The sequence below is a fragment of the Amblyomma americanum genome, chromosome 3, assembly GCF_052857255.1.
Source record: "Amblyomma americanum isolate KBUSLIRL-KWMA chromosome 3, ASM5285725v1, whole genome shotgun sequence".
NCBI lineage: Eukaryota > Metazoa > Arthropoda > Arachnida > Ixodida > Ixodidae > Amblyomma > Amblyomma americanum.
In genome coordinates, this window is record NC_135499.1 from 218435445 (window position 1) to 218459878 (window position 24434).

Here is a 24434-nt window from a genome sequence, read left to right on the forward strand (position 1 = left end):
CGCGTCAGGTATCATCATTTCGTTACGAGGTATTTAGGGGAGATAATCTGGAACAAAAAGGATTCAGTTCGAATGTTACGCAGCCCTTCTTTACCTTCATATCCAGTGGTCTTCTGGACTGTAGCCGCCCAGCTCGGTTTGCCTTCTTTGGCGGAACCCCTCTGCAAACATATGCAGCTGCATGAAATGCGGTCGCTCTAGACTTTCTTTCGCCTACTACTTTCAGCCACGGTCGCCCGGCTTCCTCCTTCTTCAGCCGCGCATATATATGTGCCACATTGGTTTCTCATCGATTCCTTTCCCGCGGACATCCGTGCGAACCTTCCCATACCCAAAGAAGGGAACGCATGCATAAAACGGGGTGTCTCGGTTTGCGAGCTGCGACTACGGCCGTTTAAGCGTTGCTGCATCAACACACACACACCGTGCAGGCGGCGTGGATCTTCCACGCAGGCTGGCGGTCACGCATGCCGGCTCTTCTTCGCGACGAATCGGCGCGCACCCATTGCTTGCGCGCTGCAACGCGGCGCGGACTCGGTCTCAGCATGTGCGCGGTCGCCACAGGGGAGCCCCGGCTAATTCGACCGAGATGTTCTCCTTCCCGCTAATTCCGTGCAGCGTACTGGATGCGAAGGGGGATTTCTGGGGCGGTCATCGTATATGCGCAGCCGGAAGCTGTGCTATGATTCGAACATTTGTTACCTGAGGTATTCATTTACCAGGGCACGTTTGTTTCATGCTATGCCGGTTTAACCACGTCTGCCCCTCTATTCTGTCTCGAGAACGCGACTTCGGCTCGTGTCACAACTGTTTAGTCATATCAGCGGCGGAATTCCGCACAGAGACCTCGCTTGAACATCATAATCTGTGTCATCAACTCGGTTATTGCGTCCACTGTAGGACAAAGGCTTCTCCCACCGATCTCGTTAGCCCTGTCTCACGCCAGGTGTTATCATTCCAACCCGGAAAGTTTCCAATCTCACTGATATGCCGCATGCTTACCGGCCGAAAGCTTGGAGCCATGTTACGTTCATTAGGGGGTGCGTTTATATCGCCTACAGTAGGAGGAACTGCTCACGAGTGCTCAGAACATGCACAGGTAAGAACACACCACAGTTGAAAGACGCTACATGTAACTCGAGTGCGCTGAGTGGCTACAAGGATGAACCGAGACAATGACCGCACGTAAAGACGATCGGTCTGTACGCCGTTGTCATAAATGGCGCGTTTAAAGATTCCGGGGCCTGGATGCAGCTTGTGCCCCAAAAGTGCGCTCGAGTCCGTCCAGATGACAACCCTACCTTCCACACCGCTGCACAGTTTATGCGAGACGGAGCGCTCGCTGTCGGCGGCGAAACGTCCAGTTTCTCTCGCCCTCTCAGCTTCGGTCAGAGCGAGGTGCAGTGCATCTGCCGACCGGCTACGCTCTCCGAGGGAGCGCCGCGGGCCAGTATCCCCGTCTATATATCGGCGGCCACCGCGGTCACTTTTACCGCTCCGCCAAATGGCGCCGTTAAATGGCAGTGTTCTCGGACCACTTCCGTCGGGCGGCGTTATGTAAGGGAGCGTCTACTGTCCCGAAGCCGAGCGCATCCTACACGCGTCGAAAGTTGTTTTTATCTCTCGGACATTTCCTCGTATGCAACGTTTCCTTCATCTCACGCTTCTGCTTCCTTGATCGGTTTTTGTTAGCTTTGCTTTCTGGTTACGTTAGCAATGCGGAAAAGCGTTCGCGCCTTACACCGCAGTGGCTGTCGTCTTCCCGTGGTTTCTGTGCGCGTGTGCTTATGTGCGGGCGTTCGTGTTCGCGCGTGAGCAAGGTGGTCCCCAGCGCTGTATACTGGTGTATTGAATACAAAATTCTGTACGCAATCGATAAATCAAATCACTTGTCATTTTTCGGCGCACACGCCAGTTCTTTGTCGTGAGATGTCATTTATAAATTCCAGTAAAGAACCTTCCCGCTACAGCAGCGAGATCATGTAGCTTATACAGCTTTCAGTGAGTCATATTGCAAGCTTGGCCACGGAGCTTGGCCATGATCTGCATCACGGGTACAGGCAATGTCTGTATGCGGTACCTTCGTGAATTGTGAGCGCCTCTTCCTAGGCAGCAGGGCTGAGGTTTGTCCTAATCGACACGCACGGTGTAATGTGTGCCTGGCGCGCTCGCACGCAACCTTCCATTGTTAAGCTGAGCATCATCCTGCGAGAGCGTACCATGGAGAGCTAAACGAGAACATACGCCTAAAGCCATTCATTGTGCTTGACAAGGCCAACTTACAAACGACGCTCAGGAAGGTTCACGAATGTCAGAAAAAAAAAATGTTCTAGCATAAAGACAATTTTTTCTCGGGAATCAAAATTCTGCGTTATTCAAATGATAGTAATGCTAAAGCAGTCATCCAAGCGTAACAAGGCGTAATCTGCCTTTCCGTGCATAAAAGTGGAAACCCATAGGAACACACATGAAAGTACTCTGCTCAAGCTAAAATAGAAGCTTGGATACTGATTGATCATAATAATCAAAATGGTAAGCCAACGCAAGTAACCGAACCGCAGCGGTGGCCTAGTGGTCTGACCATCCGCCTCGCATGCGGGAGGTGCGGGGTTCGGTCCCCGGTGCCGCCGGGTACCACCGGTGATACAATGGGACAAGCTATCCCCTGGTCTGGTGCTCGGCTTATTCAGGGTGAAATGCTTGGAAAATGGGTCTTCGACCCCACCTCGAGTAGAAGAAAATACCTTGTGCCACGGCGCTCTTTGGCCCTTGCGCCATAAAAAAAAAAAGTCATCCTCGTCAGCAAGTAACCGAGTTTTAATCTGTAGATGACCGTCTGTTCGGGCTGCGCGGATTTTTTTCCAAACGCCTCGGCCACATGCAAGCGACCAGTGCGCGGTGCGGGCATTCGAGAGTGCTGCGCAGTGGAGGAGGGAGCCGACAGCGCGGCGGGCACCGGGGGCGAGCTTGGCCGCAGGAGGAACCGGTGTGACCGGGTTCGGTCGGCCTCCCGGTCGCCGCGCGCGGGCTCCGCGGCGGGAGTCCACCGCCGTTCACGTTCGGCGGCGGCTTCGTCTTTTCTCCGCGCGCGGCCCCGTGGCACGTACACCGGCCCAGCGTCGGCGCCTGGTCACTGGCCGCTGCTGCCCGAGCCGACAGGAGCGCGCCGGTCGAGAAGGGAACTTCGCTGCATGCCGCAGCTGACTTGTCCCCTCTTCTTCCCGTCGTCCATCCTTTTACCTCCTTTTCATTTTGCACCGACGGGTGGCTACCACGGTCCTTCGGGGCTGTTGTTGACCGCCGAAAGGAAAAAAAAAAAGGAGCGCTTTGACCGTGACAACTGCTTGTGCTTTGGGGCCTGGAAAGAGAGAGAAAGGGGAAAGAAAGGCTGTAGGTATGCAGCCGTTCAGCGGTTCTCGTCGTGAGGAGGCAGATCCAGATGGGAGAGGAGGGTGGGTTAAAGGGAGCGTCGAAGGACATTCCGCATACATAAGGGCCTCCGCAGGAGACCTTTACAGAAGAGAGAACGCGGGATAAAGCAGATAAAGGTGGACGGTAGGCGAAGAAAGGGCAGTAGGTAGGAGGTGGGCTTAGAAAGGAAGCAGATATTTTCGCGGGAGGGTTGTTCGCATTCGGAATTTATCTCGCGATCGTGGCAGTGAACTCGTTCAGCCACAGAAACTGCTTGCCTATGTCGAGACATCGAGCAGTCCATGCACGCGGGCTTTGAATAGGGTCAGAAGGGGGGTTTTCCTGCACTGGTGACCTAAGACACCATCAGTGCGATTAAAAGATTAAATACAGTCGAACACGGATATATCGAACTCGAAGGGGGTCGCGAAATAGTTCGATATATCGATAATTCGATATAAAAAATGGTATTAGATTGGCTTACCTGTAACCTGCAAGCAATAATGCATTGTACCCATGCTAGATACGCGCTTCTTTCAGTGACGTGCTGCTCGCAGGCGTCCTGGCTAAGCACCGCTTGCAAGGCATCCCTAGGTCTCACCTAGTTCGCATCGAAGCCGCTGCGGACGCTGCTTTAGAACTGTCAAGTGTCATGACAAAATGCCTAATCTTATTGTCAGTACACTGCAAAAGGAATAATCGCTTTTTTTATGCAACCCTTTCGGCAGCGATGGACGCTACACGAGGGCCACAGCATAGCTTTGGTTAGTCAGGCTGGCTTCACCGCATGACACCGATATGGCGTGGAAAAAAAGTACAAGACACCGAAGGCCACTTTAAAGCACACCCCACGTTCACCTCGTCAAGCGGTTACATAGCGCTATGAGCAGGTGCCCAAGGCCGCGCAGCCGACCTGTCTCCGCGCACGGAAAGTGACCGAATAGCGGCCGGCCACTCTCAGGGGTGCGGCGCTCAGTTCGGTATATCGCCGGCGAAATTGCTGTTCGATATACAGCGCAACTTCCCTATACTTCTACGCAAGATTTTCAAGGAAATGACCTGTGTTTTCGATGTAGCCAATTATTCGAAACGTCCGGGTTCGACTGTATTGCGTCATGTACGCGACATTTGAGCATTCGGGGGAAACGTTAATGGACACGGTATTTAGGTCCTACATCGCATAGGTGCTCGCTTCTTGTTTACGGATCGTTATTTCACGGCGGCGCGACGCAATGGGATCTTATATGCAAAAATTCTGGGCAAAAGCATTTTTTAGCGGGAAAGAGTTTATGCACTCAATTTTTTCATATATTATAAGATTTCATTTTAACAATCAATACACGGTGTTTCATCTAAGACTTTCCACAATTTTTAAAAATAGGTTATTTGAGTTAGAAGAGCGCTTTTTTGGCGTAGTATTCTCAGCGGTGTAGTACATGAGAACACAGTTAAGATGTGCTAACTGGCAGGCTGTTTTGCGAATATTAAATATTTAACTTTTTAATTCTTGTCGTCAGGCTCCTTAATTATTGCGAGGCTTGTAGCCTACCGTAATCAATATTCATATCAGGTTCTAGAATTTTGAAAACGTGGTTACCGTCGGCGCTGTGGCCCAACAAATTCTGGCTACATGGCGCCAAAATACATGCGCATTCGGGAATCTTAGAGGCAAAGCAACCTCTCCAGTGTACGTAATTCGTCGAAATACCTCTCTTCGTCTAAAAAAATGTGGTCCGGCATGGCTTTCCTATATAACATTTCTTGCTTCGGTAATGTGTGGGAGTCAGGCCGCCACTCCTTTTCCCATTAATCAACTCCTAGACGTTCCTGTAGCTGGACCAAAAAAGCTCACGGATTAAATCGCTGGACGGTCAAAGCAGGCACCACTCCATGAATTGCATGCGCTTCAATGTGCAACGTGCTCTCAGCGTTAGCTTCGCGAAAAGGCGCCGGTTTTGGAATCAGGAGGTCAGAGCTTCGATTTCCGGCCATAGGAGCTGCGATACACGGTTTCCTCTGAACCGACATTTCGCGAATGGTGGCTGGCTTTTTTTTTTTTTTTTCGACAAAAGTCTTCCAGAACGCGGCTTCTACGTAGATGACACCTCCGGTGAGTGGACTCAGACGACATACACTATCCGGTCTGTACTGGTAAGCATTCTGCTTCTGAATGCGAGTGCATGTATCTGCGAGAGTCCTTGCACCACAGCACGGCCGGCATTGATGCTCTAGGAGACAGCGGAGCCCGAGGTGCGCTACATGTGGCGAGGACGAACCACAGCTGCATAGCGCTCGCGAACTGCTGTCTCCTTGCAGCGCAGACTAGCCTGCCGCCCGGAACAGGCGGGTTAACGACCCATCAATGGCCGCGAAGCCATGGCGTGCGCGAATTAAGAGAAGACACCCGTGGGCGCCGTCTGCGCTGCGGGATGCGCGCAGATCAGAGGGCGGGAGAAACAAAACGACTCTCCCTTCGGGGGAGAAGAGCGCCTTTTGTGAACCGGCGACCGAGCGCAGTCCGAAGGGGAGCCCGCTTCGCCGCTGCAGCAGCGGAACCCACGCCTTTCATTAAGGAGCGAGAGCGTGCGCGCGTGCGTTCGCTGACCAGGGGACGCCATCTTCCTGGTCGCCCGGCATTCAAGCATGCGCTGATGTATGACAGGCGGTGGCTCCACGCGCCGCTCTCTCCCCACCTCCACTCATCTTTCGCTAAACGCTGCAGCGGCGGTGTTTGGCGCCGAGGAAAATGCGGCCCTGGAGAAGAAGAGTGGCGCTGCATGGCAGAACGGGGACGGCGCCTCTTTGTTTACCTTCCGGGCGGCGAACGGCGCTCCTTTCTAAATGCGGAGGCCTCTGCAGAGAAGATCGGACGCGGGGTGGCGCCGCCTTCGCTACCGGCAGTGCTGCAGAACGTGCGAGGCAAACGAACCCGACCGAACGAGGAAGTGCCGGCTGATGTATACGGGCTACAAGGTTTCCAAACAGGCCGAGCCCATGGATCAGGTGACCCGTGTGACAACACTCATACATAACAGGCGTTCATGTAACGGGCCGTTTAGGATGCTAGATTAAACGATTAGAATACTAGTGATAGATTGCGTGTCCTCCAAGCTGGCGCGGAGCACCAAGCCAAATGCGCGCTCTACCACCGTATCTTAGGCCAAGTCAAAGGAGGTCCAAACCTGGCATCCGTGGTTCGACCTATATACTTGCACTGCGTGTGCAATATGTAGCGCAGCTTGTTATCGCGTCTTGGGACACTGCGTACATACTCCGCTTGCCCCGAGCACGTCCCAACTAAACACACATCCCTCTTGGATAAAATTGTGTCTCCTAACGCACCGTGCATTCCGACGGAGCGTTAGCCGCGTTGAAAAAAGAAAGAAGATTGGAAACAACCAAACAGAGGGGTCGGCTCCGGAGTCATCTGTATACGCGTATAGCCGTATGAAACGTCTGGTCTATGTTTAGTGTCCTCCTTCGTTCCCCGCTGCAGCGCTATGCTATGCATCTGATGCAGCGTACGCGCAGCTTGCGGACGCGGTGTATAATAGTGCACACGTAGAGAACGCTGTCCGTCCGTCTTTTCGCGCCTGTTCGCCTCCGCGAGCGGCAATCAAGGTCAGGCGAGGCCATCTCGGCATCGCTTCTGCCGCGGGGCTGGCTCTTCACGACGTCCACCAGGACCACCGGCCTGATACGCTCCCCATGCGGAAAGGGATGCCGCATTGAGGCCGCTCCAGATTGGACGATGCGATGGCGCGCCATTGAACCAGTCTTGCACCGCGATGATACGATCTCGCGCCGAAAGATGCGTTTTTCCGCCGCCCAGTTCCGGGGGGGGGGGGGGGGGGGGGGGGGGGGGGACATGCTGCGGGTAGCACCGTAGCGAGCGTCGGAGCGATCGTCTCGTTATCGTTACGTGAGTCGTTTTATGGATCTCTGCGACGAACTGTGTTCCATCCGTGCTCCATACCACGGCTGAAAACGTTTCCGTGTACGCGCCGTGCCTTTGTCGCCGGTGCAACGCATGGAGAGCGCGACATATGAAATTGCGTTACGTATGCACGTATGTATCCGTGTAGACAGCTTGCTCCTCTGCCGTTCTCTCTTCTGCGTGGCTAACATCGCAGATTGTCAGTAGACGCAGCAGTGCAGAGGGCGTAATGAAGGGAGGGGGAGGGGGGGCGCTAGAAAGTGATAGTTCAGAGAAGACGCGATACCTCACATGAAAGGAAACGATCGCCAACATCGTGCGTGCGCGCATATACGTATGACTTCCGGAACAAAGATCACTATCTCTATTGGCGAGCACAATGCGGCGATTAGGTCTTTGCAGTTGCATCGGGGAACGAGGCCACTGATGATATGTTTGCCTACGCGAGCGCGGGTGATTGCGGGTGCAGTTTTTGAGTTCTTCGGGTGAACGGTCACCTGTTACTTGCTCCACTGGCCACCCACAAAAATAATGCGCGACTGGGCCTTGCCAGCGTAAGTGCAGGCTACGTGAACACGCCTATACGTAGGTTTCGACAAGTGCTTAGAGCTCATAGACCTGTGGGCCCAGCTGAAAGGTCGACGCAGGGCCACCGTTTGAGTTTTTCCTGTCGACGTGCAAGCGAAATCGAAGCCCATGATCACGAACAGAATATGGTCATGCCTCAACATTTACAGAGTTCTGTTGTCTTTATTTCTACCAGCACTTCGTCGAGCGCGCTTTTTAGGCTCCTCTCGCCGCATAGGACCAGGTCCTGAAGATCGGTGAAGCGCAGACCGTTGGGATTACATTTGTTTTGGTGGATCATTGTGTTCCGCAGCGGATTGTGTTCTATTTACCGAAATTATCTAATAAAATATATGTGTCTGCATTTGTCAGTACTATGCTTTTCTTTTTGTTGTGATGCAATCGTCGCACGTACTCTGTTGTCGGCTGCCGCCTTAATGTTGATGCCGATACACTCCCCAGCTGTCTTGTGCGGCTTTTTATTCGGCCCCTTTACGTCCACATTCGGTGATGAAGATTTCATCTAATATTGCTCCAAATATTCTCTCGTTGTTGTTTTTTTTTCCTGCTTTATCCGTTATTACTCTGTCGGTGTGTTCAAAAAGTCTCTGCTAACTCTAATACAGAAGTTTCTCTCTGTTGTCACTAGTTTATTCTCTTGCTAAATTGTGCTTCGCATGTTGCAGTTCTTATATAACAGTTTTTTTTTAATTGGTTTCGGGGGGAAAGGAAATGGCGCAGTATCTGTCTCATATATCGCTGGACACCTGAACCGCGCCGTAAGGGAAGGGTAAAGGAGGGAGTGAAAGAAGAAAGGAAGAATTAGAGGTGCCGTATTGGAGGGCTCCGGAATGATTTCGACCACCTGGGGATCTTTTAACGTGCACTGACATCGCACAGCACACGGGCGCCTTAGCGTTTTTCCTCCATAAAAACGCAGCCGCCGCGGTCGGGTTCGAACCCGGGAACTCCGGAACAGTAGTCGAGCGCCCTAACCACTGAGCCACCGCGGCGGGGCTTATATAACAGTAAGATGCTTATCCTTTCAGTAATCAGCTTGATAGCAACCCTCGAACGAAGCGCCCCACGTTGACAAAAGCATCAGTCGAAGGACATTAGAACCTGCCGCAGTGTGTAGAGGGTTCTGGTGCAAGGCCATACTACTGACGCGGTGTTAGACTGCGTGCCTGCGTGGATGCATGTTGGTGGACAAACCTAGAACATTTCACTCGCACTCTCTCTCTCCGGACGAACCAGGCTTTCGCTACCACCGCTTCATCAGCAGGCATGACAGCACGACTTGGTGCGCATCATTTCCCTCTCTCGAGAACCCGATGCCATCGCATGCAGAGTGCAAAGAACGCGCCGCTCTCCTCACGAAGACCACCTGTCGGGACCCATCATTCACCGCCGGTTCGACCCACTTTTATTGCCTGTCACACTAAAAATGTGCAGCTAAGCGGCCCTTATAACTCGCGTCAGCAGGTCATGCGCCGTGCTCACAGAGCCGTCCGCATCTGATAACGGTTTCTGATTGGCTGGGGCACGATCGTGGCGTCAGTCACTGTGACCGATGACACAGTAGTCAAGGCACCGGCGAATCAAGAAATGCTGTTACCATGTCGACACCTTAGCTTTAGATCGGCTCGTTGCGAGATGACGCTAACCACCTTCCACAGTACTGCACGGCTTTAGTGAGACAGACTCAAACAGCTCTCTGTCTATCTTTCGGCGCAAGTTACGTTGACTTCCTCACAGATGGCGCAGACGTGCTATTTCCGGACTACCTGTGTGGCCCCAGCGACCGGCGCTGTGGTCGTAAATCACGGCCCCGTGCACTCCCGTTCTTAGCCTGCCATTGGCCTGACAGTTCTCTCGGCAACGAGAAGTCCGCCTGCCTCTTCCCGCATATCGACAAGCTTGAATCGCTTGTTTATAGTAAAAAAGAAAAAAGAAAAAAAAACGTTTTAAAGTGGCTATAACACAACGCTGGAGTGAACGCGGTATCTTGCCATGAAAAAATTCGGCTGAGACACTTAAAACTGCTTACGTGTGGGAATGCGAAAGCATTACTGTCCCTAGGTGCATTGACACGCACGCACGCACGCGCACGCGCACGCACGCACACACGCACACGTGTGTGGCTTCCGCCTAGTATAGTTTAGAAGCTGGGAGCCTAGTTTCAATTAGAGGTTTGTAACCGGTCGTTAGTAATAGCTGTATCAGTTATTAGAATTTCGAAAACGCGATTACCCTTGGCTCTGTGGCGCGACAAAATTTGTCTCTTTTGACTAGTTACGTGCACTGGACGGGTTGCTTTGCCTACATGCTTTCGAAAGCATGCAGTATTTTATCACGATGCAGCCAAATTTTGTCGTGACACAGAGGCGAGGGTAATCGCGTTTTCGAAATTCTAAAAACATACGGCTATTACCAACGACCGGCTACAAACCTCTAATTGAAACTAGGCGCCTAACTGTACTAGCTAAAAAGCTAATTGTTAAAAATTAGTTGACCAGCTTACTACTTAAGACGGTTCACCGGTTTTCTGGTATCCTCCAACACAGGTAATACTATATATGCCCCAAAAGCCATATTTGTACCCCAAAAAGCCTATTCTCGAAAATTTTTGGAAGTGTTCGCTGAAAAACCCGGTATATCGTCCACGCCGCAAAATATGCTGTAATCTGGTGACGTCCGTAAAGTTTTCTGCCAAGCGTCTGCAGTCGTGTTGACTGGCGGGAGGTATGCCGGCAGGCGTCGTTTGTAGCGGTGTAGCTTCTCCCACCCTTTGCCAACTGTTGTAGCGATATTGTGGGAGCACTGTTCACTATCCTATGCTATAGTGTTGATATCTGACACTGTTTGGATGGCCGAAAACTGTCCCATGAAAACAGATTACAAACCGCCCGAAAATCGCTTAGAAGAATCGCTATAGCATCCCTTGCTCTGGGGAACTGAAACCTAAGCATGTCCAGCATTCATGACAAAGTTTTGAATATTTGAATATTTGAATATTGTAAGGGGCTTTTGTGTAAATATTGAAGGTAATAGTCCGTTCTTCCAATGCATAGCAAAGTCTTTTAAAAGTTTTTCCATCGCTCGCGCCGAGCAGTAAAGATTGTCGTAAAAAAATGGGGGGGGACATTTATGACGACAGAAAGAACGATAATAGCCAAAAAAATGGAAGCCTGCCGAAGAGAGATCTGCGAATATATTAATGAAAAAGTTGCGTTCATAAACCTACCCATTGAAAGAGGCTTTTGTCCAGAATTTATGGGTATGCCGTATCTGAGCATGAAGATATCACACACATGTAAACCTGCGCCTTAAAGCGGCTTCAGTTGAGGTTTATCCCCTTTGCGGACACACCTGCCAGACCGGGCTCAAACGCGAAAACTATGCGTTATTCTTCGAATGCACTGCGTGGCGTTGGTGTGCAACCAGGTAATGAATATTGTAGCGGCGAAGAATACACTTCGCACGACCTTTTACGCAAAAACACACGAGATATGCTGGTTTCTTGCTGCAGGTGAGCGTAAGAAGGCGAAGGACGGCGTTCTGCACATAAGCGGGATTCACATTTGATTTCGGCCTGACAGCTTATAACTGACGTTCACTGAAGTGCTGGTATACTAACACTGTCATGGTTTAACCCGCCCGCATAGTTAAAGCCCCCTCCGTGTCAGGAATTGCATCCACGACGTCACGATATGAGTGTTAACGCAGAGAGAGAGAGAGAGAGAGAGAAACAACTTTATTGCCATAGAATGTCGCGTTGACGTCTCAGAAAACAGAGCACTGACCGCAGAGCGCATGCAGATGGATGTTGTTGTTTGCGTATTTATGTATCAAATGAGCCATACGGGCCTTTATACCATGTTCCTATCGCGTTAGTTCTCGCAACCGTCTGAACCACGCTGGAGTGCAAGGCAGGTGCTCCGTTGGCAGTCTTCGAATGCATCAATATTCATATTTGCCGTTTAGGGTGACGCCGACTACGCTATATGTTGTTCTACAAGCAATTTTCGAAAGGCCGCATTTTCGGCTATCTGAGTAACGAGATCGTTGAATACAGTTGCTAGGCACCAAGTCTTGTTTCAGTCTTGTTTCTAGTAGCACCATGTCTATAACAGAGTTCTACGCCATCCCTGTGAACCGAACAGTGGCTGTCGTCCCCCTTAAACTTAGCGCTGTCATGAAGGCACCTCGGGCCGCGTAGCACCTCTCGCGACAGCGGTTGGTTTCTGTCCGCAAGCCAGTCTCGAGCTTCCCACTACGCGGCGTCCGTTCGTGTCTGGCTGTCCTGCGTTCCCAGCGCCACGGCCGGACTGGAAGAGTGGCGGCTGCGCCACTACTCCAGTCCGGCCGCGGCAGTGGCTGCGGACTTCTCGGCAGTCCTTGTAGCTCCGTGTTTCCCTCCTCTCCTACCCGTGTTTAGCGAGCTGCAGGAGCGGCATCTCGCCCCCTTTGAGGCTCACCGGGCCGCCCTTGTCGGCGTCGTGTCGAGCGGCAGTGCCTGCTCCTCTGTCTCACCGTTTGCGTGCATCAGTGCGAGTGGCCAGCTGCTGCCCGCATCACGCGTAAGGCTTCGCGATGCAGATGGTCCTGAGTTATTTGAAAATGCGAGCCCTGACTGCGCACACGGAGGCGGATGCGTGACATTAAGCATTGGATAGCGGATATGGTCTCGAACTCAACGAAGTATGAAACTCAAGCAACTACCCCGTCTAAGTACGACCGGTCAGAACTCGGTCACACATGGCGTGTTTGTTCTTTTTTGAGGCCGGATACATGACGCGAGGACAAGTCGTAGAAGAGGCCGCGTTAAAGGGCCTGTACATCTCGGCTACACGCTACAGAGAAGTCGCCAGTTACAATGACTTAATCTGAAATGGAAGTGATTGCAGTGGTGAATTACGGCTCATGAAAGGTAACTGAACAATTCCAGAGATGTACTCGATTAGTATTACGTTATTTTCCGTTCACCTTCTATTAGCGTAGCCCCATAAACATGTACGGACTTAGCTGATGCGCCTTGCTTGGTGCACAACGCGCGCACGTTCGCGCTCTGAGGGGACAAAGCCCAAGCTCACTAATCACGACATTCTGTTGTGTCATCGTGGTGAAATGCGAAGTACGGAACCCGGGCTAGTCAGATGCGGGCCGCTGGAGCTTGCGTGCGCAGGCATCCATCCTTACGCGCGCGCGGCTTCTCCGTAGCTCGACCGATGCCGCTCCTATACGCGAGAGAATCCCGTGCCACACCAGAGTTTGCCACCGAGTTCAGGTTCTCGAAGAAATGACGCTGGCTACAACTTATTTCTGAAAAAATAAAGGTTGCAAATTACTTGTAACCAATTACTGAAAAAAATGTTTGGATTACCAAGCACTTACTCATTACTAAATTCGAAGAAAATGTAATTTATTGCAAGTAATCGATTACTTGTAACGCTTTACGTACAAGTCTTTCGGCTACACCTTGTCCAGCTGCTTGGACCTGGAGTCCCAGAGGGCTCCGGTCCAGAGTGCGCGGGCAGCGGCTACCGCCAATGGTGTCCCGGAACGAGGACTATCACCCAGGCAAGGGAGCGGTGAAGCCCTCCGCTCTCCTCTAAAGCCCGCCCCAGTGCATCCAATAAAGTTTTACCACCAACACCACCTTGCGCGAAATGAGGTACTGGCATGCGGGCCGTTGGCATTTCGGGACTGACGAAGCGAAATTATGCAAAGTGGCCAGAAAAGAAAATGCTTTTAAGCAGTGTTCGAATTTCCATAACACACTTTGGGCTACCCTCCCATAGACGGCTACGACGTCCGATCAAGTGCGCAGTGCATGGACCTCGTAGTCTGCCCTTGACAAATATTGGCCACGAGAGGAAGGCTCGTTAAGCGTCCGTGCAAAACGCCACGGCCACAACAATCATCCAGCAATTGTAGAAAGAGCTCATATAGATAGAAGTCAAAATAATCTGAAAAATTCCCAAGTCTGAGTACATATAGCAACGAGAGTTTCTATTTTATTGATTTGCAGGCAGCGGGCAAGGATTAGGTGGAAGCCATAACGTGGTATCACGAGAGCTGGGTTTAGTGTTCGCTGCTAGATCATAGTTTCATGATGTATACATAAAAGGCCCTTCGCCTTCGGGTAAAACCCGCTTTTACCCGATTCTTTCACCTCGAACACATTTGTTAAATATCGAGTTAAACCCGATTTTCACCCGAAAACCTCCTTTTTGACAACGAAAGTCTCCAGCGCACAAGTCTAAGGACACCGCACCAAAATTATCGGGCATCTTCAGTGCTCAAGAGCGGCGTTTTCAGTTAACTGATAATTTAACCTGCTTTTAACGCTTGTTGTTCTTGACACGGCTTAATTTGAGGACAACACTGAAAAGTACTACGTTTTAGAAGATACCCGAATTCTGACCAGGTGTCTTATTGGCGCCGTTGTTTCATGCGCTGCCCAGGTTAACGGCGTACTGCTCCAGGGCTCTTGGGCGCTTAAAATGGCCGTCATGATCTTTAATGAATGTCTCCGAACATTACAAACAAAGCCAAGCAGGTCGTGCGCGGACACGGAAGGGCTGCTCGGAAAATGGCAGTGTATGAAAAAAAATCATTTTAATAAATGACAAAAAAATTAATATATGAATTGATAGAATTTTTCAGCGAAATTTCAATTTCTATATTGTGTATGAAAGTAATAGGGAAGAAAAAAAAGGCTATTCGATGTCCCACACAAAAAAGGTCTAAAAGTAAATTTGATGAAATGAAGGAAAATTAATCTTTTCCAGTTAATGAAAATTAATTCGATGAGAAATAATGAAGAAAAACGTGCCTCCGGTACTCTTATCCCCATAGCGAACGATGATCGTGAACGGCAAGTGTGGCCAGGCTAGTTGGTTGCGATCCATTTGTATCAGCAGCGCGAACACAAAACAGGAAGAAGGAGGAGAAGCACTCTGTACTATCTCCTCCTCCTTCTTCCTGGTTTTGTGTTTGCGCTGCTCGTACATATAAGTGCGGCACCCGCTCTGTCGGGCTTCTTCACTGGAGACCGGTGCCCAGGGCTGTCTCAAACCCGTCTATTCACAGCTGAGAGCAAAATGCGGACAGGAGGAGCGAATATTAAATACGCGGGGCTAGCTAGGGTCTTCTGAACGCAACAGCCGATTCCACCGCCCCCATTTGGATTTCCGAACTCGACGGTCCTGTTTCGATGAAAACAGGACGGAAAGTTGCGCGCGTGCCTGCATTCCGGTCCATTCTGTGTAGAGCGCTGCGTGGCCTGAACTAATAATAATAATAATTGGTTTTTGGGGAAAGGAAATGGCGCAGTATCGGTCTCATATATCGTTGGACACCTGAACCGCGCCGTTAGGGAAGGGATAAGGGAGGGAGTGAAAGAAGAAAGGAAGAAGGAGGAGCCGTAGTGGATGGCTCCGGAATAATTTCCACCACCTGGGGATCTTTAACGTGCACTGACATCGCACAGCACACGGGCGTCTTAGCGTTTTTCCTCCATAAAAACGCAGCCGCCGCGGTCGGGTTCGAACCCGGGAACTCCGGATCAGTAGTCGAGCGCCCTGACCACTGAGCCACCACGGCGGGTCTGGCCTGAACTGGCTATTCTGAATTTCGCCATGAAGAGTCCCTTTCGTCGGTATTACACGTTTTTAGCATACCGGAGACGCATTAGTATAGACGCATACCGGACCCTCCTGCGCACGCACAGTGGCTCCCCCTGACCCCAACAATGCCACTGCGCATGCGCAGGAGGGGTCCGGTATACGTTGTCACCCTGGTGATAACACCCTCTGTCGTGCGGAACGCATTGCTGATTCCTTGTTCAACATGACGCGTATGAAAAACGCTGATCTCGCTGGCTATTCATATGCGCCACGCCAGAGCGCTGCGTCGCTCTTTTCTGCCGGGCTGCCGAGATGGAATGGGGGCATTCCTGGCAACCTTCGGTGTCGCCGCTTGCTCGTCGAATCGCCCAGGAACGTAACAACGTCTATGCTAACGAGTGTCCGGTATATGCTACAACGTCTATTAATGGCTCAGACTCGAGCAGAGTTCCAGTATTTTATTTGAGTAGGGGAGCACTGTCAAGACACTCGGCCTGTGTCCGCGCCTTCTGTTGGGCTTTGCGGAGAATTACTGCTGACGCTGTGAACGACGCGCACGTGAGACGGACAGTAGTGCGCGCGCAACGGTCTAAACCCTCATAGCCATCGGCAGTGGAGATTGCTGGCCGCCGCCTGCCACAAGTCACGAGTGCTCGGGAAGTCCTGAGTAGGAATGCACGCGTCGTCGTTCCCTTCACCAGTGCAGAACAATTCATGGGGAAGCAAAGCATGGCCAGCCGTGCACGCAAGCGCCAACCACTGCGTCCGCCGTCGTCCCTGCCTGTACGCAGATGTGTCAAGATGAGGTGTCGGGACATCGCGTGCGCGACGGCCCCCGCGGAACGCCGCCGCGGCCGACAGGATATTTAATTTCGCCGAAGGAGCGCCGAGGTCCCGCTGACGGAGTCGACGGGGGGCACTGCGCACTCGTCACGCCGCCAGCCGGGCGGGAGGAGCGAGCGAGCGCGTCTGCCGGCGCAAGATTAAAGGACAGGGAGTGAAAGAGGGAACAAGGTGAAAGAAGAAAAGAACGAAGAGCGGATTGGCGTATACGCAACCTGTCTCCCGGCCGGCCGGCCCCCCTTCCTTTGGCGAGATTCTTTCCTTCTACTTCCTGATCGGCCAGCCTTCCAGCCGCACTTGCTGATGCCGCTGCGGGTGATCGAGGCGACGTTGACAGCAGCACCTGCTCCGCAAAAAGAATGCCTGATGTACGCGCTCGTAGCGTTCGCTGGGAAAACACCTTCCGGGGCCATGTTTTGTTGTGCGCAGCGCGAAAGGAAGACGGCGGACGGGAATGAGAAACCCGGTTTTAAACTGCGCTTCTCATTACCGAATTAAATTTTAAAAAGTTTTGTTTCGACGCTCTGCAATGGCTAACTTCGCCTTTTAATTCATTTCCGCGGCAGTTAGAAATTCCGCTGATTAACATTTTGAATTAGCCGTACTCATGAAATATAGCGTGCTCTTCATTCCCGTGAGACAGACTGGGATGAAACGGATAAATTAGAAGCGCTGACCTATTTATGTGACGCACCATCCGTATCTTAATTCCGATAAGAAACGAACATGGGGCAGAGTAATAAAAGTATTCTATTCCGATCCTCCAATTCGTTCTGCACACACCGCTTTCGAAGGGATCTGCCAATCGATGTGGCGGACGATGAGCGCAAAGAAAACAATCGTCCCGTTATCTCGTATGTGAAGGGGTACCTAGTCGCTGTTCCTTTCCCAGGCTACTGTGCCTCACAACCATTCGCTTTTAAACCCGCGACCACGGTGCCCGTGACGTCAGCTCCGATACATACGGCAAGAAGCGTACGTACATGGTCGGTTCCAGTGCCGAGGGCCGAACATGTAACAATAAGGAAAATAATGAATAGGAAAAAAGAATCCTTATAAATTATGGCTCGTGGGGACACCCTTCAGCATTAAGCGGCACCAGCAGCATTCGCTGGCTTGATCTAAACTGAGCTCGTGTGGACGCAGCGACTGATGTACACATGCAGTTCAATAGCGCGGCAAGCTGTTCGCGGCAGCGGCTTATAGCCTCGCTATACGGATGTGGTGGGGCGCCTTGGCACAGGAGGCGCACACTGGATCCCAGGTCGTGATCGGCTCCCCGCTCCCATCCGTGCTCCGCCGGGGCACGCTGCGCTGACGTGGGCGAGACGATGATTACGGACCGACGGCGATCCATGCTTTCACCGTTCCCGAAGGGGCTATATACAACATCACGGCGAAGGGCGCGTCGTATACAATTCTGCGTCGAGGCTTTCGAACGTCATTCCCCTGCAAGAAAGCCTCGCTGGGTGTTCGCGGATGTGAACCCCGACATGATCGTTGGGTGAGCACATCTTTCGGGAACCCCGCCATTACAGCTGCGCGCACGTCATCTCCGCCCCCATCTGTTGCTATTTTTGTGTGTTCCTCCAACATGAACGGCAGCTTCTTGCATATACGCCTTAGTACACGGAGCCATTGCACTCTTTATTCCCTGACGATTCTGTGCGGCCGAGACGCACCCCAGAATCATGTCATTGTGTGCGTGTGCTGAAGTTTTGAGAGCGGGAATGATATAGAGTAGAACTTTCACGATAGGGCCTGTCCCTCTACAGCCGGAGGAAGGAGATTGCGTCTCCCTCTCAGAGCGCCCGTATTTTTGCCAATCAGCGAAAGCAGCTCGCTCCCAAATCGCGGCGACGAATGCTGTTCATAACGGAAGCGGAAAAAGAGCTACTCTCACACTCACCTCTTACTCAGTGCCTTTTTAATCGCTTACGTCGTACTTTTTTTTCCTTTTCCACGCGGCTTTTGAGAGCCCGCACGCAGCCTGTCGATCGCCACGAAGCAGCCCGCAGGCTTTCCTCCCCGCGGACACGGTGTCTCGCGAACCTCGAGATGTTCGATATAAAGAAAGCGGTGTACGTCCGCCCCATTTTTCCTAATCGCCGACCAGAAAAAGCTATGGGAAGCTGCCCTGATCAACTCAAGGCGAGAACAGCGAACAATGAAGGTCTGATTACACAAGCGCGCCCGGCTTGAATCGTGTACACGAAGTCCAAAATTAGAGCCCGCAGTTTTCCTCGCGCGCGCTCGCACGTGGCGGTCGCCGAAGAACTGTCGGCCATGTTTCGGCCTCGACGACGCACGGATAAAAAACAACGTCTCGAAGGAGGCGAAACGCGGCAGGCGCCCGTGTGCTGTGCGATGTCAGCGCACATCGAATATCCCCAGGTGGTCGAAACTATCCCGAGCCCTTCACCACAGCGCCTCTTTCTTCCTTTCTTATTTCCCTCTCTCCTTCAAATCTTCCCTCAAGACGCGGTTGAGGTGCCGGCCGAGATGTGAGACAGTTATTGCGTCTCTCTTTCTTCAAGATCGATTTTCGTTTTTCAAATCTAGCTGCAATCGTGTATTCAATCACGTCTCATCGTAACGTGCACTGATCTTGATGTACATGACAGTTGCTCCCTATCCGCTCTCCAATATGACCGTGTGGCTGCTTTGAATAGTTTGGATATAGTGGCTTTGAAAACTAATGATACACTAGTTGATAAATAGAGCCGTGCTGAACACAAGCTGAAAAACACCGGTAGCAATCGCATGTGGTTTGCACCTCATACTTATAGAATACGACGTAATTTGAAGCACCAAATCTGCTCGGTTGGTACAGGAAACCTATCTATCATTCAGGAATGGCATTTTGCATTCTCACTTTTAACATCGCCTGGATTCGCACTGCTTCGTGAACTGAGCTCCTACCAACTACTGTGAGTTGCACGTTAAAATGATGGCATTAAGTAATATTTCACTCTGATTGTACGACACCCGTTCGATCAAAATGACGTGGCCTCTTTACTTGATGGCGAGGCTTCACAGCGCGCAACAGCAAGAGAAAGACACGTACCGTCTTTACCAAACGTAACCGGGCAGCGGTGGTTTGTTTCTCAGCCGCGTAGCGAAGCACTTATGGCAGCCCTTAAACTCTGAATCTGTGTAAAGTAAGGTGAACCCTTGTCCTCACGTTTCGACACCTCTGGGTCTTTAGAGGTGCCGTAAAGGCTACGTTATACGGTTGAGAAGCAAAAAACCTGTTGTTCGGTTACTTTTGGGAAAGGGGGTACTCAGACATGAACAGTGTTTGATTAATTCTGTAATGCTTACGTGCGCGATCCTATTCGTATACTTGGTTCTCTCCGTCTAACTTTTCAGTTGCGAGCCGCTGCCCTCTTTTTTGGGCTCCTCGTCCAGGTTTGCGCGATGTGAATCCTCACTTGAATTCGTGCACGCCAGACGAAACACTGGACACACACACGCAAGGTGCTACATTCGGGGGTGCCCTCGGTAGGATGACAGCCCAACAGGCGATTCCCACGTCAAAGTCGCCGCCCGCCAGAATAACATGCACGCAGCGCGGCGGCGCGCACATCCGCGCTCCGGTCGTGGACCCCATCCCGATCGGCGGCGGCGGCGTCGTTCGGGGCGTGGTGACAAGACGCGGCGCCGTCCCTCTTCCTGCACTCTGCCCCCCTGTCTGCTGCCGTACGCGGCCCGTCGTGCATACTCGATCGGGCGACCACGGTGTGGCGTCCGGCAGCCGCGTGGTGCGGCGCTGCCTTTGGCCGTGCGCGGCTCAGTGCAGTGCATTGAGATCGCGAAAGGCCCTGTCACGTCGACGCCCACGAGAGGGCGCGCGCTAGCCGCCGCAGGAAGTTGGCCTCCTGGCGGCACCGGCAATGGAGGTGCAATGCGATGACGATGCGATGATGACGATAAGGCGGTGTATTAAGAACAAGGGCATTGACGCCGCGGCATGATTTGTGATCCCTTGGGTATAGTGTCCGCGGTATGAGGGACACCTGCGAAATGAAGGCATCTGTGCTTATTAAGGCTCAGCGAGGATTCACGACCGTGCACCAGAATCTAATATTATACGAGCTGTGTACACATTACCTTGACCACGGCGGACTTTTTTATTGCGGCAATAATAAGCACTGCCTGCACTGAGATGCGCGATATGTATTCACACTTATGTTACGCGTGAGGAGAATCTACCCGCCTTAAGCGATGGTGTCGTGCGCGAACTTCCGCGAGCAGTGAAAACAATTTTTTCGCTAAGCACACAGAACGCTACATATCTGAGTGAAAGAGGCTCGTTTGCCGTCCCTTCGGTGTGGTGGAATTTTCCAGAACAAGCCTTAATTGATAGTTTAAGTTTTTCAGCCATGGGGTATCAATAGGGTCACGCCACACTAATGGCGCGACGTGGTCTCACGCTGTTAAGACTATGGAAACGAGCCAGTACAGCCGCCAAGCATGTTAAACAAACCAGTAAGAAACTAAGTGCGGCCTTTCTGCATACTTTGAGCTCTATCAAACCTGTATCTCTCCCAGCAGCATTTTCGCATCCAGCGTCCAGTCATGCAGGTCTTAATGCATTCAGTGACATGGCAATGGTCGGACGCATAGGCAGTTTCACGTATTTACCAGCGCTCTTCGTGCAGCTCCGATGACGTGCGGGCTTCTCTGGACTTCCTGGACAAGGTTATCGCCGAGTACAACGGCAACCCTACCGACAACGGTGCGACACCACCCCCCGAGAATGACGCCTCTGTCCCCAAGGCATCCAAAGGGTGAGTCTATAGCCCAGGGAAGAACAGGAACACGTGTTGTAATGGCCGCTTTCTCTCCGTCTCAGTGATTCGCTTATCGTTGTCTTCACTTTGTCTTTGAGCTGGAGCGACCCTAAGAAACATTACGAGCTACGGTGATGATTGCAGCAGGAAGCTGGTTAGCTTGAAGACAGACTTCACGCGGCTATTGCCGCATATGTTCTTGCTTTCTGGTTTAGCCTATAGGAGGTACGCCAAACAGTGCACATTACACATGGCTTCTTTGCACTCAAGAAGGGCCGACCGGGTCTGGTGCTTGAGATGTATACTTTCAAAAGTGCGAGTCTGTCGATGGAGCGCAGTTGTTGCTCTAATGAGGAAAAGTCCATTACTATCGGGCAGTGCACAAGCGCTTACGGATTAGAGACGCGAAAGGCCGTGCAAATAAGGTATATTATAATTCGTACATTTCGCGTACGTACAGAAATGGTTGCTTGGAGGAGGAGGAGGAGGAGGAGGAGGAGGAGGAGGAGGAGGAGGAGGAGGAGGAGGAGGAGGAGGAGGAGGAGGAGGAGGAGATACTTTAATAAATTAAACAGGACATGTCTGCAATGGCTTCTTAGTTCACACTAAAAGGATACTGTGTCCGCATCCCCATGAGAATAAATTAATTCTTTGATGGCTCTTACCTTATAATTTGGGATCTTACCGAATCCGAATGTTCGATGGGTTTCTAAAGAGTGTTTTGCGCTAGATGCTGCACGCATAAGCTGCATATTTTTCAGTCGATATACTAAATATTTTTCCTCTCCAGAAATACTTCTATTATACCCCTTCAGCATAACCTATCAGGATATTTTCACTTATATAATGCAGGGTTGCTGCCTTTCCAGGTAGCACTGTAACGTAATAACGTGAAGTAGCACTAACCAAGGCATAAACTAAACGTTCCACTGCAGCATTATTCAGCACTTTTGCTTTGATTTGCATGAGAATAAATTACGCTCTAGTTAAACTGACCAGTCGCCAAGAAACAATACTGAAATTATCTCTATTTGTAGACAGCTGAAAGCTTGTCGAGTTGTATCAGTAGAAAACGCTGTGACTCTTTTAACGACAGTAATCAATAGAATTTTGGCCTTTTGATGAGCTGCTATAGGAGGAGGAGGAAGAGGAGTAGAAGGAAAGACAGTTGCTATAGATTCCACAAGAACTGAATTGGTGGGCGGTTGAGACTAAATGTGCATTTTTATCAGAGAGGTTCTTTCCTTTGTTTCCCCATTTCTGTGCGCTGCGCAAGATGTGCCGTACTACATCCTCTTTTCGTCACTTTCTACATCTCTTATGATTGCTCACCTCGCAAATTTCGGCCTAACATCAGCAGCCACCGTTTTTGAAGACTTACTGGTTGACTCTTGCAGGCGTATACGGTACCTCTTCACACGCGTGAATACCAACGAAACGATATGCTAGATTAAGATTAACGAAAGTGAGAAACAGCTAAAGGAGCTTCTGCTGAACAGGAGTCGACAGTCACTGCGTGTGACATGTTGAGCTAAGCTTTTCTTCTGGTAATTGTGTACAGTCCAAAGCCTGATACACGCTTCACTTTAAAGATGCATTCACACATGTTTCCCTGAGCGGACGAGGTCTTCTTCTATCGACCTCAACCTGCAGTCTGTCTCTCTGTGTTTCCGTGATTGTTGTTCATTTCTTCCCCATATATACAATCAGCTCGAGTCGGCCATCATCGGAGGAAGTAGCAATGAGGAGCGATTGCCTTGTGAAATAGTAGAATCTGTTGTGGGTGCGTGCATATCTGTGCAGATCTTTCTTAAATAAACTCACAGAAGCCAGAGATGTATAGATGTGAACAGCTTATCGCAAGGCTTTTACGATATGAGATTTATTTCAGAAATAATGACCAAGAACTGCGACTTTGTTGGTAGTGCAACATGGGTAGGTCCGGAGTAAAAGACTGTCTGGTCGACTTGCTGTTAATAAATAACCAAATGGCACCAGGACATAAATTGCAGGTAATAAAACGAGAAATAATGAGAAAAAATCGACCACAAAGGGACACCAACTAAAGCCAAACGGCACATAAATTCGAGAAATGGCACATAAATTCGGCACAAATCATAAAACTGCAATATAAGCCAATTTGACATATTAAAAATGAACACTAACTAATGCGATAATATCAGTCATGCTGCCATCCTGGAATCGCTTGACATGCTGCAATTCCCCGTTAGAGTGCGCAACTTTGTTAAATCCTTCCTTGAAGGCCGACACTTTGCCATACGCCTCAGTGGTGAGGCCGCCGGATCATTTGTGCCTCTTCGCGGCGTTCCCCAGGGATCGGTGTTACCGCCAACATTATTTAATATTGCTTTTATCCGCCTTGTTTTGGCGCTTATATGATGTCTCTGAGATTAAGTTCTTGTTGTGTGTTGATAACATAATGGTGTGGAACACTCACAACGACCTGATGACTCAAGCAGCAGGCCTACAATCAGCCATAGATATTACGTCGACTTATACTTCTTAAATTGGTCTTCAGCTTTCAGTGAGCAAAATCACGTTCGTGTCAGTCGCCAACCGCTGGGGGCGCCGTAAACTCGCTGCAACACCAATTCGTCTCCATCTATCCGGAACTACAATTCAAGAAAGTTCGACCGTAAAAATCTTGGGCTTGACAATACACAAGTCAGGAACAGGTGCTGCTTGGCTTTCTCGGGCTAAAAAGCAAGCAATTCAGGCGTTGGGTCTGATTAGACGCATTGCTTTTAAAACAGGCGGAGCCCGCTCTCATGTTGCACGACAGTTGGTGCGGGCGGTTGTCAAACCGCGCCTCGTTTACCAAGCCCAATTCCAGCATTTGACGAGGGCTCAATGGGATCGTCTAGAAGCTGTTAATCGAGAGGCAATGAGGGTCATCACTTGCCTTCCCCGCATTACCCCGATTGTGGCGCTCCAAGAGCATGCGCAGCTGAATACGCTAGATGAGCTGGTGCAGCAACGACCCGATGCTCGCCGCCTAAAGTCAAGCCTTACACACACAACGTGTGCACTCAGGGCATATGCTTCATCGCACTCCATTCTACAGCCGCCCCCGCCAGTTCTTCCTCCCTGGCGTTTTGTGCAGCTAAGCGACAGCAAACCAACTGATCTACGTCGGCCATCATCTACCCGCGCTGCATTGTCGTTTCGCGACCGAATTACTGAGAAAGACGCCAATCTGCCGCATGGCTCCATCGTTATGTACGC

At 51.0% G+C, this 24434-nt stretch overlaps 1 protein-coding gene across 1 annotated transcript in view; it reads left to right on the forward strand.

Moving 5' to 3' along the window:
* The window catches only part of LOC144126099 (uncharacterized), a 66732-nt gene that overhangs the window by 26919 nt on the left and 15379 nt on the right, over positions 1-24434 (forward strand). Inside the window, exon 2 of the mRNA XM_077660027.1 lies at positions 21057-21185. Within this exon, the coding sequence (XP_077516153.1) occupies positions 21057-21185 (129 nt within the window). The remainder of the gene's footprint in view (positions 1-21056; positions 21186-24434) is intronic.